General features: G+C 32.0%; 1 protein-coding gene across 1 annotated transcript; it reads right to left on the bottom strand.

The window, feature by feature from the left end:
* Positions 1–11,325: 11,325 nt before the first annotated feature.
* Positions 11,326–12,489, bottom strand: LOC142622819 (putative carboxylesterase 17). The gene has a single exon (XM_075796368.1). It carries the CDS (start codon positions 12,470–12,472, stop codon positions 11,423–11,425), a length of 1,050 nt encoding a protein of 349 aa, XP_075652483.1. The 5' UTR covers positions 12,473–12,489; the 3' UTR covers positions 11,326–11,422.
* Positions 12,490–22,758: the final 10,269 nt, after the last annotated feature.

Genomic DNA, 22,758 nt, shown 5'->3' with positions numbered 1-22,758 from the left:
ACTCTTCTAACCTTTTTTTTCTTCTAAACAAAAAAAAGGAAAAAAAAAAAATACCAGGATTGAATGGTGCGGCGAAACCACCAAGGCGTTGTCAAGACAAGGCCAGTGAGACGGTAGAGAGAAGCTTCGTGGTGGCTCTCTCTCTCTCTCTCTCTCCTCTTTGCCGGACCTATCTCTCTTCTCTCTTCTTTCCACTTGGTTTGGGTGATTGATTTTGTTTTTAAAAGTCACGTAAAAAAAGTCACATAAGTCTCACATGCCCATTCTGTTAGTGTATTAATGTTAGACTAACTGAAGTACTAATTAGACAAGGCCAGTGAGACGGTAGAGAGAAGCTTCGTGGTGGCTCTCTCTCTCTCTCTCTCTCCTCTTTGCCGGACCTATCTCTCTTCTCTCTTCTTTCCACTTGGTTTGGGTGATTGATTTTGTTTTTAAAAGTCACGTAAAAAAAGTCACATAAGTCTCACATGCCCATTCTGTTAGTGTATTAATGTTAGACTAACTGAAGTACTAATTTGACATATATGTATAATATATGGAGTAATTTGACCAATACAATAGTTTAGGGGGTGCTTTGGCCAATGATTGAAAGTTTAGGGGGTGTATGAGCATTTTTCCTTATTTCTTTTTGTGAATTGAGAAGTCTGGGTTGTCTAAGGAAATAAATTTGGGGGAAAGAAATGGGAAGCGGCAACTTTTTTTTTCCTAAGAAAATCAAAAATTTTATCTTTTTAACAAGTGAAAAAAGAAGGAATTAATTTTTATTTTTTGATAGGGAAACCAGTGAAATGAATTAATTTTTAATTTGTCTAATATTACAAATCATGATTAATTTAAGGACTTTGGTCCCAGCAGTTTTTTTTTTCTTTTCTTTTCTTCTTTTGCTTAATCCATGGTACGTTTGACATATGAGGTGAAATTTTTTTATTTTGGCCATTACGTCAGCATTTTACACATATTAATTAACGATATGGACTAATTTGACATAATATAAAAAAGTTAGAGACTAAATTATCACAGTTAAAATATTATAGACAAATCTGATACATAGCGAAAAAGTTTTAATTTACCCCAAAAATTTATCTCATGACTCATGAGTATATGCAGCAAGAACACTGACATAGATAAATAAGTTGGCACATTACTCATCAAGCTTCCTCTTTTTTTTTTTAGAATACTAAGTATTTTTAACACACACACACATGAGAAGAGGAGAGAAAGTCTTAAAGAAAATTAACTCATCAAGCTTGAATCATATATTTTAAAACTTAAAAGTAAGCAAAAATGCAAAGTGTACCATCTAAGTTTGAGCAAAACTCATTTAAGTCCTCTAATTTTGCTTTCGTTTAATTAAGTCCTTTAAACTTCAAATTTTTTCAATTAAAACCTTCTCGTCAACTTACTTTGAAAATTTTATTAAAAAATCTAGAAAATATTTTCAATAATTAATTGAATTTTTTTAATTTAAATTTTTTGTAGAAAGAATAAAAATTTGGACACTCAAACACAACATTTAACTAAATTTGATGGAGAGACCATTGATTGAATAAACTTGAAACTTAGATGACTCAATTGATTAAAAGTAAAATTAAAAGATTGAAATAAATTTTGGTCATACTGAGTCTGAGAGGGTGTGATTTGCATTTTTGCATTAAAAGTAAATGAATTATAACACAGTGGATAATTTGAAAATTTTGTAGCTCCAAACTAGTTTGGGATTATCTTCCTTCAACCCACTAAATAACAATTGAAGAGACCATTCATATGTAGTTTTAGTCATGACTTTTTTTAATAAGTTATGTGACTTGTTTAAAAAATACACATGGATGGTCTTATAAATCATCATGTAAGCATGTATGGGTTAGAGGAGATAACTCCAAATTAATTTAGAGCTAAACTTTGCTTTATAAATCGACACGTAATATGTTGGAGGAGATAATTTCAAATCAACTTTGTTCGCATAATTTTAAATTGCCTCCCCCCTCCTCACCCCACCCCAAAAAAAAAAAAAATCATTCGACAGGAAGAATGTTTCTAATGTAATTTTACTAATTGATTTTTGGCAATAGTGGCCCAATATCTAAAACCCCTCAACTTCAGATGGGTTCGCATGTTAAAGTAAACATGGACCATCCTTTCTGCATGTCATTTAGCCAAATGAAGGCAACGTGTTACATGTGACCTTGAACTACAATGCTTTTGTGGTCAAAAGTAAAATCAAGACCATATGCATGATGCATCACCTTTAGAAACCAGAGGTGATGCAAAAAGTCGAGGACACAAACTTTCCAATACACTTTACCAAATTTTGTGTCAAATGGTGATTAGATTATTTTTCACTGATTACTAGTAATGGTTTCATGTGTAAGTGATGTAATTCAATCACAAATTAACAAATATGCAAGTTGTGGCAATGTATAGAGTGAAGTGTGTATCCCTAAAAGAATTGGTTGATGTGTTGTGGACAATCACAACAGTCATCCTTTAATTGGTCCATGCATAGTTATGACTCCAATCATGTTGTGTATTGAAGAGCATGGCAGTGACAATGTGAATGGAACATCTTTGAATCTGATGTAAATGTGTAATTTTTAATTTGTATTTAATAAGTTAATACCATGGTTTTAAAACAACAGGTTAAAAGAATTGAAATAAGTCGAAGTTTTAAGGTCCAATTTGTTATAGGAAAAATCACGACAGATTTTTAGCAAAACAGTATGATGTAGATAAATTCAATAATAAAACACAACACCAACAAGTATAGTGCATACAATAATCATAGCAATCCAATAAAAACACAATACAATTAGATTATAACAAGATCAACAGAAGCAAAATTTAGCAAGATCATAACAAGATCTACAATAATCACAAAAATCTAATAAAATTTACCAATCCATCATGTCATCATGTATCAATTAGACCTAGCAAAATTGGATTGAAACTGTTAATCCGACTCGAAGCAAAATACCTAACTCAAAACTTAGATTTTTTTTATCCGAAGTAAAATAAGCCGATTAGTACTCGGCCTTTTTTTTTTTGGCAGGCTGAGTCAACCCGTATGACTCGCGACCCGACTCATTTTTATTTTTATTTATTTTTAAAACCTACGAAATAAGTTGACAAATCACTCCAAATGATAAACAATGTAAAAGTAATATGACATCAACTATCCAAAGGTAATGACTATGTTGAATCAAAATAGCAGCCACCAAAAAGTTTTATTTCTAGTTTAACTATGGGCAGCAAGATTCAAAGAAAATTAAACTTACATTATAAATTTTGAAAGCATCAAGCATCAGTGTGTTGGTCTAAACCCCAAATTTTTACATTGAAACTCATAAGATCCTCATCATTGTCAATCTTATATGCTCAAGTGAACCAACATCTCTTACTTTTTGTGGATTTTTTTCACCAAGCATCCGAGTACATGTATCAAATGGTGATTAGATTATTTTTCACCTAGTACTAGTAATTGTCAGTCTTTAAGTGGTGATTAGATGATTTTTTGTGGATTTTTTAATGTAGGAAATTTTTAATGAAGCAAAATTAAGTCATTTTTGGGTACTTAACAACGAATTACTAAACTTTTATGGTGAGGATATCATTGGTGTGCATTGTGTAAACTTAAGAATCTATATATTATTTAAATTTTATTTTGAGTTTTTTTTATTTTTGACATTTAGTATAAAAAAAAAATCTTTTCTTCTTTTCATGTGAAAAATTATTCAACCCATAACTTGTTTAAGATGACCTGTTTTTTACTTGAACCCAAATATCCTTGACCTAAACCGACCTATTTACTAGATCTATATCCAACAACAATAATATTTAATAAAACCCAATCTAGCCCATCATTCTTATAAAAAAAAAATAAAAATAAAAACCCATATGTGATACCCTAAATAATGTGATACTAATAGGATTTTATTGTGGAAGTGAGTGTTGTGCTGGAGTAAGCTAAGTCCCTTATTGAGTGTTTATTAGGTGAATCTTTTTTTTATTTGAGAAACACACACACATGCACATTAGGTGAATCTTGGGTATATAAATGTGTTGAAACAAATTTAGTTGGATGTGAAAAATTACCAAATTTTAAACTAAGTTGAATTAATTATCCAATTATGCAATGTGATTCAAAGCTTGGTTAAAACATGCACACCATATCGTAATAAACAAAGTTGAAGCAAAAATAAGACAAATGATATAGTGACAAAGAGAGCCAGAATTGGATGGAAGTTCTACAATAAACTTAACTAAAATCTATTGTTATCTCTTGTAGACTTTCTAATTGTCCAAAAAATTTCTAAATCCTTGGATCTCTACTAACATGTCCAAAATTTTTTAGACCATTGAATCTCACCAAAATTTTCCAAATCCTTGAGACCATGCCTACAAGGCCCATTTGATAGAATTGGGTCAAACCCACGTGAATGGGTGAAGTCATGTATGTGTCTTTCAAAATTTCAATTCAACTAATAGTATTTCTCCCTAAATCGTGGGTTTTACAATGGAGTCACCACTTATTTATTAACTAGGAAAAATAAGAATACCATAATTGAAATGAAATATCTTTGTTAAATAAAAAAAAATTGCATCTTTGTTGAAGTAACTAAAAAGGTACATGGCTTTGGTTCTTATGGACGTAAGGGGTCTCGGAGTCACCACCTAGTTTTTGCAATGGTCTAGGATCCATGTATATAGCATCATTTCGAGGAAAGACCTTTGATCTTACTACTAGAGTATGGGTTTGGAGTTTAGGTATGCTCTTGGAAAGGTGTTAGGCACCCAAGATCGCCCAATCCTAAGGTTGGCTTCCCATTGTTGTGTCTTACGTCTTAACCTCATTAAAAAGACTTTCAATACTTAAGTCTTAAACTCACACACACACACACACTATTATCCCAAAACATGCATCTAAACATGCAATCATGGCATTATTATCCCAAAACACAAACTTATCTACCCATAAAGCAAAAAGAAGTCAAACCACACACATATACAAACCCTAGCATTCATCTAGCATGTGAAAATCCTATCATATATCTAAAACAAGGCAGCAACCCCAAACATGGCCACAAGCATATCATGGCAATCACCAAATCATATAAAGCATATTATTGGAAATGAAAGATACAAAACTAACATTCAACAACATACATCATCCAATGCATGTTCATACCAATGCATAACTTGCCTTTACTTACTTTTCAGCAACACAACACTTATGGCATTAATGCATGGACATGTGAATGAATGGCATGGTATTTAAACAAGACATGAACATAAAACCCTAATCTAAGCATGTTAAAGACAAACAAGCATAAAAGATAGAGACTTAGATACTTATAAACATATGAAAAGGATTTGAACAAAGACAAAACATGTGAAACAAGCAAACCAAATAGAACAAGAAATCTGAATTAGGGTTTCTAGGCAAGTGCCTGTGTACACAGGGTTTAACTTGCGTACGCATGCTCATGGCATGCGTGCATGGGACTTGTTCAAAACCCTAACCCAGAAACACGAAACAGAGAACAGAGCATAAACGAAAATCCTAATTCTAACAACCAAACATGCTCAAAACATAAAGGAACTATAAAACTAAACCAAGCAAACATGTATAAATATAAACTAAGTAAAGAATAAGATTAAAATGCAGAAAGAAAAGAAGAAAAGGGAAAGAAATAAAAAGAAAGGGTGGAAGCTTGATACCTTAAAAAAGAGTTCTCAATCTTTGATTTTGACTGCTCCCCTCAGTCAAATCTATCACAAGTCATTAAACAAGCAATTAGTAATCTTAAACTAAAAGGATTGCGGCCACAAAAGGTCCCAATAAATTAAAATTGACTTGAGGGCGTTTTGTTAAAAAACTCCCTTTTAATTCACTATTTTCTAGTGAATCTTAGGTTTTTCCCGTGAGATTTTTGTGTGTTTTGAAAATGTACCATTTAAGACTTTTTATAGTGGAAAAAATGGGGTTTGGAATGGCTCCCAGACGATATGAGATTCATTCCAAACCTCAGCTATTATTGCAAAAAACTTGTCTTTTTTATGTTTTTGAAACCCTAGCTGCGTACGCAGGAGAATGCCTGCGTACGCATGCTTTGGCCCATGTACGTAGGCCGTTGCCCACGTACGGGGACCAAGGGCTACTTTGGTCATTTTATTTTCAAAAGTATATTTTTACTCATTTAAAAGGTTATATTTTCCATTATAATGCTCTTCAAGTCAATTTGATATTTGATCGGGCTCTAAACTGGCCTTGGGCCTTAGAATTTAAGTATCAATGGGAAACGGGAGCTCGAGTCGTAAGAGGTACAAAATGTGGTATCTACAGTCCTAGATACAATTTAAGAGAAAAGTACATGACTTTGAGTTCTAGTTACATTCTACAAAGATAAAATTTCATGGATAAGAAACTATTATAGAACCCTTGACCTAAGTTCGGAGGCCTAACAAGGTGGGAAGGGTTAGGCACCCACCTTGCTCATTGAAACCAGTCTTTTAGGCTATGGTGGCTAATGATCATGTCACAACATCTATTCAACTAAACATGTCATCTATCAATTGCATATTGTTTGCTTGAAATTAAATGTGTGTGCATGTTCATAAACCCTAATTTCATAATGTTCATGATCTCATTTGGATTAATAGATAAGTTCTAGTGATTTGTGTTTAGTGACATCCTAGTTTTAAACATATTACTTAGTTAAAGGAAATAACACGGTGATTATGTGTGATTAGTGTTATCCTAAATTTAGGCATATCTTTGAATTAAAAGAAATAACACAATGATTGTGTGTTATTAGTGTTACCTAGATCTAACATTTGAGGGAACTTGAAAACTAACATCTTCTTTCATATGTTTGACATAAATTTAGGATCAAAATTTAGTGTATGCATGAAAATGTGAAGAATGGTTAGGAACATGTGAACAACATTCAAGCATATTCAAAGAACAACCAAACAACCAAGCATGCTTTGATGCAAATTAACATAACAGCAATAAGAAAAACAAGTTTCAGGAAAGAGATTATATATACATGCAAATCCAACACAGTGGAGAAGGAGGCTTTCTTGGAGATTCCGAAGGGAGGGGGTATAGGAGTACTTACTCAATACCCCAAATCTCAGGAAGATCAGGGTATGAAAAGCATTTTCCCTACTTTCTTAGGACTTTAGGAGGAGGAATAGAAGAAATCCTAGAGAGGTACTCACTCAAATCCCGAACCTCAGGAAGACCATGAGTTAACAAGCCCTTTCTTATTTCACTAGAACTCTAGGATGAGAGGAGGAGGTTTTGGTGCACTTTGGAATGAATGCCTCACACTTTTTTTTTATAGAGGGGGAAAAGAAAATTCTAGAAATGGGATCATAAATTTAAAGTTGGTGAAAGTGAAGGAAAAAGGGTAGACGGAAATTCAAAATTCAAAGGAGGGGGGGGGGGGGGACCAAGTGTTGATCAGAACTTGGTTGGCCAACCCAAGTGTCAATTTAGTGCTAACCTACCAATTTCCTTTTTTTAGCTCAAATTTGTCATAAATTTATGATTTCCTTCCAAGATTCAACTCAGTCAACCCCTAATATGTCATTTTGATATCATGTTTTCATAAAATTAATTAATTCGAATTGATTCAAAAAATTAATTTTGACAAAAAAGGTGCATTAATGTGAGAGGTTAGGAGTGATTATATGAATGTAAGCTTACCAAATGTGTTAGCCTTAAACCAATAAGACCACTAGACATCATCAATTTCAAATTGACCCTAAATTGGACCAATCTAAATTAATTTTTTATATTCATGTATGGTTAGGCTTTTTAGTGTGGATGCATCATTATGATGTCGATCTCAATTTAATGACTGGTGATTGGGGATATAACGTTCAAGATTAAGATGCTATCCTCAGGTGAAATCACCCATTTACCCTCCAAATGACATTAAATGCAAGTTGTAAAATGGTATCTATAGAATGCCCCTTATTGACAGAACTTGAAAAGTGAATGTCAATGTAAGAGAAAGACACTGAATTTTGCAACTAGAAATTAACCGAAGTGTGTTTATGAATGTGGACCAAATCTCAAGATAAATTACATACTCACCTCCTAATGAGAGGATCAAGTCTAGATGTTGTTTGTGTAGATTGGTCTTTGGAAATTTGCTGCAAAATTTTTTACTTGAGATATAGGGTTCTTTTGAAGATTGGGACCATGCTTAGAAAGGGCCAAAGATTTGGAGTGTTTCCCAGAGGTCTAATTGTTTTGAAATTTTTGGACATGCTTGTAGAGGTCCAAGGATTTGGAAAATTCTGAACATAAAAATGACCCCACGCAGCTCCAAATCCTTGCTACTTCATGTAGACTTACTATTTGTGGACTTTGTCAAATGTGATAGCTTGATTGTGTATAGTAAGCAACAACTTCAACTAGATCACTTGATCTTTTCAAATATTCAACATGAACTTCGGTTGATGCTTTAAGAGAGCTTGATTAATCTCCAACCCTAGGTGTACAATGCATGACTCTCAAAAAGTCTAATTTCACGTGCCATAGATCTCTTTTTATACATTAGCTTGTAATCTACAAAACCTTGGATGCACGATTGTCGATTGAGCTTAATTAGGATTTTGTCAGTGTGAATCTCGATAGGTCAAACTAGGCTCTTGATTAATCGATTTATATGATTCTCAATTGATCAACTTGGTGTTGAGATTCTAGAACCTACATTACTTCTTGCATAGTAACTTGGTCTTCAAAATTTCTTTAAAACTTAGTCAAGATTCAACATTAAGGTTACTTTTGTTCAAGGTTTGCCAACCTAGCATTGTTGACTTAACTTTATGAAGGGCCAAAATTATAACTTTACTAGTTCTTTTGAGGTATAGCACATATGTGACTGGCACTTTCTTGGATCCTTACAAATTGTATCAATGGCAACCTAGTAATTCCATATGGGTGCAAACTCTCTTTCTTCTTTCTTTCTTTTTTTTTGGGGGGGGGGGGGGGTTATATAAAGTGATGTAAAGGTAGCTTCCAGTTAAAGCGGCTACACCAGCAGATCTAGTTTGGGTTTTAAAACTATTCTTAATACCTTCATATTTGTAGATCACTGCAGTTCTAGCAAAGCAGGCATTGCATCTTCAAAACGCACAAATGGTTTATGGTCGCATATATCATTAAAAGTGCCAACTTCCCTTCTACTTCTTGGGTTGCAAAAATTGAGTGGATCAAGGTCCTCATGGCGCTGGAGTAGTTAGCTTGCAGGAAAGACCTCCTCAAACAGTGTCTTTGGAGGATTGGTAAAGGTAGTCAGGGTAATGTTTGGGGTGCAAAATGGATATCACTTTATCCAGCCCTATTCCTGTCTCTTCACATAAACAACATGAAAATAGCTAAGCTTATCGACCATGGGAGGAAAAGTATGGGATAAGGTGAAACTATAACAACTATTTGATGCTTATACAAGTATAATACCCTATCAGTTTCACAAGTGAAAAGCGAGCAGGTACCAGTCCATTCTTTCAAAAGTCACAAAACAAGCAAAGGGAGAGGGCCTCATCTTCCTTCATGCACCCATAAAATATGAGGAGGCCCATATGGAGTCTCCAATGTCTTCTATCTTTGGATGGTATGTCACAATGCCTTACCCACAATGAATATTTCATGTAGAAGGATGATTATTAAAGACCCTATCCATATGCAAAAAAGAAAGAGGAAATACTCAACATATATTGCTCCCATGCCCATGGATGAAAGAATTGTAACGTGAAGGTGATTTCTTTTGTGATTGCGAGAGGTGATATAAATAGATTTGCATTATGCTTGTTGAAGAACTTCCAAGGAATCAAAGAAGGATATTCAAGAGCAACTGTAAATGTCTCTTTTAGCTTCCTTTTAGGCAATTTAGCTAAGCCTTTGATAATACTAATCCAGGCCCATGCTTAGCCTTGTCAAGAGCTCAAAAACTACAATTTATTTGTTTTCGAAAGCAAATGTAGCCAGCAGAATTGAAGTCATCCTTAATTTGGAATTGCAAGCATAGATGGTTCAAACCTTTCAAGACACTGGTGGCCTCCAAAAAATTTGGTTGAAAGCCAATGCAGATGCATCTTTTGACTCCGCCAAAAGAGCCGAGGTCTATTGCAGTTGTGTGAGAGACCTCCTAGGAAAGCTGGTTATAGGGAATGCCTACAAAATTTCAGCAACTTCGAATTGATATCAAAGGCTTTAGCACTTGGAGAAGGCACTTTCTTGGTGAAGAACCTAAGTCAATGATGCCATCATATAATAAAGATAATGATACTTTGACTACTGTCATGCTGTGGCAGCTCTAGGATTATTGTTTAGGATGGTCAATAATAAACATAAATTATACAAAATTTAACATAAAAGAGAACTTAAATATATCGATATCACAACAAAAAAACAAAAACAAAAACAAAAATTGAAATATGTAAATTTTTACAATTGTTTTCTATGATATTTCATATTTTGCATTATCAATCCTACAAGCACTATCTCTTTCAATGTACATGGCCAAATAATTATTCATCCATTGATCTCTCATTTGATTGGTTTATTTTAAATTTGTTAAGGTCTACATGAGCCTTTTCTAAAGTTTAAAATTAACAAATTTCTACTTTTGTTGTTGGGTAGATTAATTTGTTTTTCCAGATTTTAGATCAAATTGGTTTGTTGTTGAGCTTTTTTTTTGTATGATTAAAATTTCTAAGATATTGTTATGATCATATTCAAACTTATTTCAGCCAACCTTAAAAAAAATTTAAGCTAAGGTGTTCAAATATTTATTTTAGGGTGTCAAAACAATAAAAAAAAAATTTAATTTATATGTATATATATTTTTGGGGTGGGGTGGGGTGGGGTGGGGTGGTGGGGTAGTTCAGGGGGTTCAAACTGAACCCTCTGGGCTCCAAGTGGAGCCGCCCCTCCATGCTAAATTCAACTTATTTATGCGAAATTTGATTTAGTTGTCATGATATTAAGATAGCTTGGGACTTACGCCTCTTACATTTACTTTCACCAGTCGCCTAGCTAGTAGAGTTGCCCACTAGATTGCTACTATGCTACTAAGGCTAAACTTGGCTCACCATCCGTTAATTGGATTTCTTTACCACCTCAAGAACCACAAAGCTATTTACTTCAAGACAGTCTTGCTTACAGATGATAGTTAGCTATTATGCTCTCTTTATTTTATTGTAACTTCTTTTTTTCTTTTTTTTTTCTTTTTTAATTTGTAGAACAGTATGAAATATTAATTCTTTTATTGATACAAACAAAGATACATTACTATTGCTTAGGGAATACATTACTATTAGACCAACAGACTTACTGGCAGCAATCATATCATCAACACAAACATGCACCAAAGGAATCAAAAGAAAAAAAGGAAAATCCCAGTAGTTATTCGTTGATGAAAGCCTTGATATGGGACATCATTTCTTGGGTTCGAGGTTGAGATAGCTGAGAGTTATGCAGAATTTGGAATGCATGCCCTACGCCTTTGTACATCACTGTTTCCACCCTCTTCCCTGCGTTAGTCAAGGCTGTGCAAAACTCCAAGTTCCTATCCTTCAATATGTCCGTCTCCGATACACATACCATTATGTTTGGAAGCCTAAAGTCCCTCAACTTGGCCATGCCGTTTGCTAGAGGGTTACACCATGGATTGTCACGGTTAGACCCAATAGGTAGTGATAAATGCCAATATGTATCAGAAACCAATAGGGATAGTGCTGAATTAGCCGGTTGATTGGTATACTTTTCTGACCAAGTTCGTGCCTCTCCTCCAAAGAAAGGTTGGATCAAGATGGTACCTTTGAGATACAATGGCCTTAAGATGGTGAAATCAGATGTGCCACTTGACCCCAGCCGTGTGGCCACATTGTAAGCTATATTGGCCCCTGCACTGTCACCCGCTAGAAACATGCTAGTGAGATTGCAATGCCTCAACCACCATCTGTGCTCAGTTGAACCATTTAGAGCTTGTTGTTTCACCCACATAAGTGTGTTGAAACCATCTTCATATGCAGCAGGGAGACGATTCTCAGGGGCTAAACGATAATTTACAGAGATGATCACACAATTTGCTTTGGAAGCAAGATTGGACAGGAACTCATTGTAACAGCTCCAAGCAGCAGAACCTACACAAAATCCACCTCCATGAAAATAAACAAGAAATGGAAGCTTGCCAAAACAGCTTGGGACATATATACGTGCCCATAAGCTAGTGCATTTATCGATTACAACATCATTTGCCGTCACACCACGCTCTAATGACATGGTGCAGGGGACAATAGGGACAATTGAAGGCCTCTCAACGTGTCCATCCATGTAAACTCTTATAAGACCTTCAATCTCTTCAACAACTCCTCCATGTTGCTGCTGGTTCTTGCTAACTTGGAGATTAAACCTTGGATCAAGGGAAATGGTAGCCATTTTTTTGGTTCTCATAAAATGAGTGGATTAGAATGGTCTTTGTGGTCTGAATAATGTTATTGCCTCGAGGAGTCTTTATATAGAGAATGAGAACGTGTGAGGCCAAAGAGAAAGCCTCAAGATGATAAGAACCTTCCTCTTGTTTTTCTCTCACAAGTGGGTGTCGTCACATGGATTCTCATATGGGGTAAAAGTTCAAATTTCTTAATCCTTTTTTTCTTACATTCCTTCTCTTTCAATTCATAATTTCAATATAATTCATATTTATTCATTTCCGACCAAGAAGAGCTACATCTAGACTTAGTACATTCTAGCTATTACACGAGAAAGATCTCTATCTGAACTTTGCAGCAACTTTTTATCAACCTTACTACATTTTATACATATCTTAAGCCTCAATAAGTACAGAAAAGAGATAACCAAGCATCTTTTTCGAGTAAGATTTATAGTTAGAGTTCCCCCATGAAATAATGTATAACAATGCATTAATTAATAGAGTAAGCACAAGAAAATTAATCATATATAGACTGTTTATTCTTTCCAAATATTCTCTTCACGTTTCTTTAGTACTAGGAGGATGAAAGACTATCTTTCCCTCGATATTCTCAGAATATATTTGGGAACTATAATTGAGTCCACTTTTTATCTGCAGAACCACCTTCTCAAACTTACTGAGTATACCAGTGGCTTTAGACCACTTTGTAGAATAAGACAGTAATGTGATCAGCTAAATGTGTCCATGGCAAGCAAAGAATTATAGGATAATATCTGTTACGGAAGCCTAGTGGTTATGATATAATGAGAGGGGTCTGGTAATGTTGTTCTGATAACGTTGTTTATATTTTTTAAAAATATATGTGGGTGAAAAAATGTATGAAAATATGTGTAATGTTGTTTAAATACTGAAAAAATATTGTTTAAAATCCCTTACCAAACACTCCAAATGTTGCTTCTTAGTTCTTATCCACGTGTACACAAATTTTCTGACCGACTTCAATGGATTACTGATTGAAAATCATGTATATTCTTCAAATTCCAAGTACAAGCAAATGGGCAGTCAACTTTATTCTCTAGATATCCTACTTTCTCCTGAATTGCTTTTTGACTACTTATTTTCTAATTATTCCTTCCCTTTTCCTTTTTTTACTTCCCCTGGAGGCACGCGTGGGGGGAGGGGCTGGTTTTGAATTTCTATTATGTAATCTCTAAAGAAATTAAGCTAACAGTTAAAGTGAGGGAAATTGATCCTGGCTCAAGCACACAAATGAGGGCAGGTATATCAGTCCAGGAGGCCACCAGCAATAGCTCTCAACAAATTAAGCGACAGACATGTATAAAATGACATCATATAGGGGTATTTGATTTGCTTGATGCTACATTATATTGTAACTAGTATGCAACCTCGTGTATATGCACGGGTACCATTAATTAAAAAAATCACAATTATACCATTCAAATTATACATTTTTTTGAAAAAAATGTTCAAATTATACATGGTATTAGATTATACTTTTTTTAAACCATACATTTCTAACATATGTAATGGTTTCTCATTATATATATATAATTTAGAATTTAATTAGTTTTAGACTTTTCGGTTTTTGCATCTAATAATTCACTGTCACAAAAATTAAAAACTTAGATGGACACATGGCAGAAAATTGAAATCCAATTTAGAATCTAATTGGATTTGGACTCTTCGATTTTTAGACTCAATAATTCACTTGGCACAAAATTAAAAATCAAATGGGACATGTGATACAAAATTGAGAATCTAATTAAAATCTAATTAGATTTTCTCTAAGCTTTGACTATTAATATATTCTATTATGTAACCCCATGCATATGCATGGATATACTTAAAGATATATAAGATGCATAATATAATTTCTATATATATAATTTAAATACTATTGATAGTCATTTTTATATTTTGTTAACTCTTTAAAAAAATTTATAAGGATATTATTAGGTATAAAATGTAAATTGTCTATGTTTTTTTTAATTTTTTTATAATTATTGTGAAACACTTTTTTTTATGATTAATTTATACTAAACTCTTTGGTTTTTGTACCTAATAACTCACTTGGATAAATATTAATGATGTGGTCCCACCTTTAATTCTAAAATTAAGAAATAAAACTCTTTAAGAATAAATAATTTAAGACACATGGTACAAAATTGAAACTCTAATTTGGAATTCAAATTAGAATTTCTCTCAGCTTCACCTATTATTATATATATATATAGATTATGTAACATGTGCTTATGCACGGGAATGATGAATTATAGTGGTACTATTGATGCTAATTTGAATTATTAAACATATAGGATATAGTTCGACTAGGACATATGGAGGTACTAAAATAGTTATCCCTTACAGTTTTCATGATATTAGTTACGTCAAGTTTCTCATTACATTGCTATTAAGTATATAATTTTGAAAATTACTACTGGATACTACATATACAATCTCAATTCATAATTATTGTCTGTGAAATTCTACAAAATACAATACAAAATAAAATAATAAATTGGTTAGATAGTATCTTCTAAATTATCAAGGTATGTGCATGAGATCGTTCAGCTCAATTACAATTTGTTATGTTCAATGCCTTCGCATACAAAATATTTGAATAGAAACAATATAAAAAATATGCTCATTAGTTTAGAGAAAAAAATAGCAGCAAAAATCTAAACAATTTAATTTGTATGGAAAGTTAATAAAAGCAAAATCCAATTTTGATCTTTATTGAATTTTCTTTGAACTTTGATTTAAAAAAGCAACATAAGTATATATATGTATATTACCTAGTTAGTAATGTGTTGGGAAAACACATTTTGTATCGCATACAAAATATACGCTATAGAAAATTAACGGATTTACTTCATTCGCAATTGTTAACATGTACTATGTAAATTTTAGAATTCAAGAACAAGATAATGTATCTTGGAGCGGTGAAATTCAAAAACCAAAGATTAGAAGTACTTGGGAACACTTTTAATCTTCACTCTAATTTCACTTAGTGCCCAAGAAGTGTGGTCTCTCAATCAGTTTCCAAAAGAAAATAAGAGAGTGGCTCACACTCACATACACACAATTTCATTCCACATAATAGTGTATATAAAAATCTATATGTTTCTCCTTTATATCTAATTGGGTTAGCCTTTTGGGCTATTCTAACTGGGTTTTAGTATGTGGCTTAGAGTGAGACCAAAAGAGAACAAATAAATTCCAATGGGCCTTGGGCTTTTCTGTCAACTCTTGATAAGTCCAAAGTTATCATTAATTATATTTAATTTCACTATATAAATATAATTGCACTCTAGACCTTATTAATAAATTATATCTCAATACTTTATTATACATGCAACACATTCATAAAATATTCGTAGTAATACAATGTCATGAAAGTCGACTGTCACTTTGAAGATTACTACTTCTTAATCCTTGAGTACTCGGTTTAATCCTTTAAGTTATTCATCATATATTTATGAAATCCAATATCATAAATATATACTTTAGTAACTTCTTACTAAAGTGGTTAGGTCTAACACTCTGAATAACCAAACCCAATAAAACTTATCTCAAAGAAATATTTTACATCTCCATTAAGAGATTATGAATTCCATCTTAAGAATATGTTCCATCAACACTAGATGCGATTACCTAACATACTGAGGTTTTAATCGTGACACTAACATACTGAAATTTTGATCGTGATTTTAAATCTCACTCCTGATATATCAAAGCAATCTACACTTCATGATCAGGTTAATTGTTCTCTCAAGATTAAGAGTTGATGTAAATAGAAGTCGTGAGATTTATTATTTATTTGATAGTCGTTAGGAAAATAATAAATCTCACAGCGGTCTAGTTCAATATGTCATAATTCTTAAAACATATCAACTAGAAGTTTCTACTTCCATGATTAAGACAAATGATCTTAGTTGATATGTTATAGTTTTTGAAGATGAAATACCTAATTTCATCACTGACTACTAACTAGAATTCTGAGTTTACAAAGAACTTGTGATCTATATCTTCTGTGACCAAATCATATAAATCACATACTATGCATTTTATGTACTGTGGGGAGTAAAAAGACCCTGATGGGAAGGTGGGCCTTTGGGCCATGCTAAAGAAGGCCGACCTGCTCTTGGGTTTAGAATTTGTTAGTACTACGGGTCAGCCCATACGCCGAAGATCCGAGGATCCAGCCGAGGGTGAATTTCTCCTCGAACGGACACTGGAGAACCAGGGACTTCATGGTAAAGGTTAGGAAATGACACGGCCAAGACCAATGGTTAAAAGGGGTGAACCCTTAAATGTCCTAGAAGCACCGATGTTAGGGAAATACCAAAGATAAAGGCTGCCACCTTTACATTAAAGACCCTGCACCTACCACCCTGGCCGCATTAATGGGGAAGTGACACCTGAACAGTAGAAGGGCTATTCAAAGGCACTGAGAAAAGAAATATCTAGGCTAAGGGGGAGTTAGAGCAACACGTGTACAAAGTATCAAAAAGAAGAGTATTTAAGGAGCAACCTAGAACAGAAAAAGTGGACGGACTTTTTTGTAATAAAAAAGAAAAAGAAAAAAGGGGAAGAGATAATATAAGAACAACTCTCGGCTTACGTCCGAGGAGGTTGATTTACAATATTCCTTGTTGTTTTCAAGTGTTAGCAATCTTTGACTTGTCATTTAATCCTTAGTCACTTCTAACCTGGGTTTCAAGCCCACACTCTACAAATTCATATTGTTTAAGGCTCATTGGGCCTGAACCCGTAACTGTTCCTGGGGCCAGGTGCAATTGTGCGCTTACATGTACTATATGATAATGTCCAAATATTCATGTTACCATTATTTTAGATAATAATAAAATAATTTTATTAATCACAACATAATGTCATACATAGCATCATACAATAGGATTTAAAGGCACTAATCCTAACATAATGGACCATACATAATCATGATATATTACATAAATGACATATAAATTTGAATTCTTTTTAGTTATACAAAAAAAAAAAAGCTCATAAATATAAAATAATTCAAACTCTCTTTTCTTCTAATATATATATATATATATCGAGAGAGAGAGAGAGAGAGAGAGAGAGAGAGAGAGAGGTAAATTTTAGAGAAAATCCAATTAGATTCTACAATTAAAGTCCAATTTTGCGCCATGTATCCTAAATTATTTGTTTTTAGAGAGAGCTTTATTTCTTAATTTTGGAGCAAAATGTGGGACCACATCATAAATATCCATCTAAGTAAGTTATTTTGCACAAAAACCAAAGAGTCTGGAATTAATGACAATAATTTTTTTTTTTGAAAAATGACAATTTACATTTTTACCTAATAATATTCTTACAAGATTTTTTGAAGAGTTAAAAAAAATAAGAATAACTATCAATAATATTTAAATTATATATGTAATAAGTATAATATGCATCTTAATGTATATCTTTTAAGTATATCCATACATATGCATGGGGTTATAAGCTAGTTTTGTATATATAGTTCAATATATGATTAGGTTTTTTATGATTTATTTATATTAGAATCTTTGTTTTTTAACACTAAATTAACTTATTTCACACAAAAATTTAAAAGCTTAGATTAGATGAGACATGTGACGCAAAATAAAACCCTAATTGAAATCCAATTTTTACATTAAATTAACTCACTTGACACAAAAATTTAAAAATTTAGATTAGATGAGACACATGGCACAAAATTATACTCTAATTGAATTCCAATTTGAAATCTTATTGGATTTTCTCTCAACTTTACCTATACATATATAGACTATCTTGTAACTCTATGCATATGCATAGATAAATTTAAAAAATATACATTAAGATGCATAGTATAATTTTTACATATATAATTTAAATATTATTGATAGTCATTTTTATATATTTTTTTAACTCTTTAAAAAGTTTTGTAAGAATATTATTAGGTAGAAAATGTAAATTGTTCATTTTTTTTTTTTAATGTTCATTAACTCTAGACTCTTTGGTTTTGTATATAATAACTCACTTGGATGTATATTTATAATATGGTCTCACATTTGATTCCAAAATTAAAAAGTAAAAATCTCTGTAAAAATAAATAATTTAGGACACATGGCGAAAATTTGGATTCAATTATAGAATCTAATTGGATTTTTTCTTCTTCTAAAAAAAAATGAATTTTTTCTAAGCATTGCCTATTAATATATATATATAGACTAGCATATAACTCATGTAAACGCATTGATGCATTTAAAATTAATCACAATTTTTATTATAAAAATATATTTAAAAAAAAATAGCGTGTAATACATGCATACGTATGGATACATTTAAAATTAAACACAATTTTTCTAATAACAATATAATTCATTAGTCAAATTAATAAGATAGAATGTGTAGTGGTTTTTGTTGCGTGGTGATTTTTATTGAATATATGTGATTGGTTTTTTTTTTTTTTAATTTATAGTTCATTAATATTATATTCTTAGTATTTTGCATTCATTAACTCATTTGGCGCAAAGATTAAAAAACTTAAGTGGATACATGGCACAAAGTTAAGTGAATAATTATGGTGTGACCCCCACATAAATTTAGACACATGGCACAAAATTGGATTCTAATTTCAAATTCTAATTGAACTTTTTTTGAACTTTGCCTATTAATATACACTAGTCGTAAACCTGTGCGATGCACGGAAAATTTGTTGATAATGAGATCTAAAGAAATATCAGTTTCTTTTTCTTCTTCGGTTGAATATATCATTTCTTTGCAACAAGTTCAAGAGTTCAAACAAAGATATTGTTACTTCAATATCAAAGCTGGCTATGTTTACTTATGATATACTAAAAATATAGCACAAAAATCTTTGCAAATAGAAAAAGATATAGATCATCATTGGTAGTGACTCACTAATATGGTAACTAAACCACTAACTACAACTTTTAACAGTATCATCTAATTGGATTTAGTTGATGTTTTGATCTACTTTGAGCCTTATGTTAGGCATAGGTTTCATTGAGTTGGATTGGGTGAATAGATGTTTGGTTGGCCGAGGCAAAACAGAATAGGGATTTTGTTGGTTTAGAGACATAGTTCATAGTTGTATGGAGTTTTGGCATATGATGTGCTCGGTTGGGTTGCTGGGCTGTTATGTTTCTTCTTTACAAATCTTGTGAGCTTTGTGTGATTACCTTTCTGAGCATGATACAAATTATGAGAAGCCAAAAAACTTTATTCTAAAACTGTGCCCAGAGAAGGTAAAGTTTTCAATTTATTAAAAAAGAAAACAAAAAAATATAAGTGATAAAACCCAATTTTTTATACCAACCCACCAAGATAAACTAAAATCAATATATTTCATTATTTCTAGATAACATTGGTCTAAAATCACAAGCGAATTGGGTAAAATTATAAATTATCACAAAAGTTTATAACCATATACAACATTAGAATTATATAATCAATAACTATGTTATTCAGTTGATAAGATTTCAACAAAAATAGAAGATAAATCTATAAAATAAATAAAAAATAAATAAAAAAGAAGAGAAAACTATCAAACTTACTTTTTAGTCACCATATTTTCTTCTTCATCGTTTTCATCACGGAGCTACAAAAAATAAACCAAATTTTTTCCTTTTTAGGAAAAAAAAAACAAATTATATTCATGTTGAGAATGTTGTAAAATAGCGGAAGCTCAAATTATCAAGATTGATTATGAAAATATTTTTTTGGTTCGAAAAAGATCTCCAACCAAATAATAGGAACTAAGAAAATTAATCCAAAACCAAAATACACAAAACATTAAGAATACTTGCACACAACTACAAGCAAAACAATAGTCTGCTAGATCCAATAGAGATACACATACTGTTGGAGCTTTGAACCAAAACAGATTTCTACTCCTATTCCAAGTAGAATTTCAAATCAAGTAGGAGATAAGATTTGTATCGTGTTAATAGAGTTTGGTTTTTATATTCCAACTTCAAAGGATAGTAACCAAAAGAATAAAATTCATTTCTCATCCAAATCCAATAAGGAGTGGAACTCCTTAATTCAAGCCATATGTCTACAGAGAATTCACAAACGTATTGGGTCACATTATATATATATATATATATATATATATATATATATTTATAACCGAAGCCTTAGACTTTTTATTGACCTCTCTAGAGTTTACCACATTATTATCATTTTTTAAAATAAAATTATCGCTAAGGCCTATAATCATATACAACATCTAGACTACACAATCAACAACTCTGTTATTTAGTTGAAAATTTTCAATAAAAAATAATAATAGAAGAGAATCTTAAATAAAAAAGAAAAAAGAAAAAGATAGAGAGAAAACCATCGTACTTACCTTTTGGCCACCAAATTTTTATCCCTTCTTTATGGGGCAACAAAAAATAATTACATTAGATTCAATCAAAAAAGATAGACAGAAACAAGGGACGACTTACAGTGTTCGTAGTTTAACCCCATTGGAGAGATAAGCACAAGCTGGATTCTCCTATCTGTTAATTGCATAAGCAAGGCCTAATTTGCCTACACCTGCATCACACCCAACTATTTTGTATTTTACATAGTCTTGCACGGAAACCAAACCCAAAAAAATAAAATAAAATTGCATAAATCAACATCAAGAGAGAAATTCTTATTAGAAGTTATGTAATAAATAAATAAATAAATAAATAATTTAAGGAATTGAGATTAAAATAGATTCAAAGAGAAGGGTTACCCTGTTGAGGGTCCACTTCTCTTCATAATGGCATAGAGGGGGAGAAGAACTTGCATAGAGAGAGACAAAGAGAAGAAAGAAGTGGTTTCATCTTTTGGAAAGACATATGTAACGTTCAAATCTGTAACTACCCAAGAGCTTTTAAAATAACAAAGGGATACGAAGGATTTTGATATGTTATTAAATTTATCTAGTAAGTTGCTATTTTGTAACTACTAAATAAGAGACAGCATATTGTATTTCTAATTTACTAATGGCAACTGAACACAACGGTACTGAAAAGTGAAAATATCATTGAAACGTTTTTCTTATTCCATCAAATGAAAAGGAACAATGTTTTGGTGTTTTAAATGTAATTGTGAATAGACATATTAAAAAGGAACAACTGTTTGGTGTTTTAAAATGTAAATGTGGTTACAATTTATGTAGCCACATGGCGCAATGAGAAGTAGTCAACAAAAAGTAAACATTTCGGCTATTAATTATTATATAGATATAGATATATGTGTGTGTGTGAGAGAGAGAGAGAGATTTTTGTAATCTTAGCACATTTGTGCAATCTAATTATAGGGATACATCATTCCAATTTTTGGTTTATTAATTAGTTACATTCTCATCACATCTCTAGTATGTAACACTGCTTTGTTTATTTGGTTGGTAACATTTCGAACAATCATTATAATTTTAATAATGAATTTCTAAAAACGTTCCTAACAAATTTGTATTTTTTAATAATAAAAAAACTACAAAATACCTCCACAAAACTTTATTTCACTTTTCTCTACTTTCTCACAAACTAAGCAAAACTTTATTTCATTTTCCTCTACTTTCTCACCAACCAAACAACTCATATCCACAAAACAATAAAACAATTTTCTTTCAGCAATTTTGCATGCACCTAACAACTACAATCCACCATATTTATAGCATAAAATCATAAAGCAATTAACCAAAACTTTTCACTTTCCCACACTTTCTCCCCAACCAAATAGATCCACCAAAAAAAAATTGTCTCTATGAGGTTTGTACAAATCTCTCTAGGCTTCAATCCAAAACGATTTCAATGGTTTTGAATTGAATGCAATATCCGCAACAATTTTGCCTCGAACACAATATCCACTGCTGCGGCTCGTGAACAAAACCCTATGCAAACCTTTGTCATTGTACATTGCCTCCATAGAAGAATCACATTGAGCTTGAAACTCTACGATATATATAACTCACATGCTCAGTCATAAACAATTATGTCCATTGATAAATTATTACATTTCTCACAAATAGGTAATGTAAGATTTCTCTCATTCAATACGGTAATGAGATTACAATAAGTTAGGGTAATATGAAATATTTTGTAATCTTAGATTATAGTAATCTTATGCATAAAAAAACAAATAAACCAAACACCACAATGTTCACACTATGGTAATTTGAACATAATATGATCAACATTATAGCGAACCAAATGCCCATTTAGTGGTCTAAAATCAAATCTTAATAAAACACAATTGAGTCCTCTTTACCTAGTATGACAAA

Source organism: Castanea sativa, chromosome 1, assembly GCF_040712315.1.
Source record: "Castanea sativa cultivar Marrone di Chiusa Pesio chromosome 1, ASM4071231v1".
NCBI lineage: Eukaryota > Viridiplantae > Streptophyta > Magnoliopsida > Fagales > Fagaceae > Castanea > Castanea sativa.
This window is presented reverse-complemented; position numbering and strand designations above follow the sequence as displayed.

What these genes read in the sequence shown, in the direction of transcription:
- LOC142622819 (XM_075796368.1), bottom strand. Translation starts at nt 12,472, where the DNA reads ATGAGAACCAAAAAAATGGCTACCATTTCCCTTGATCCAAGGTTTAAT.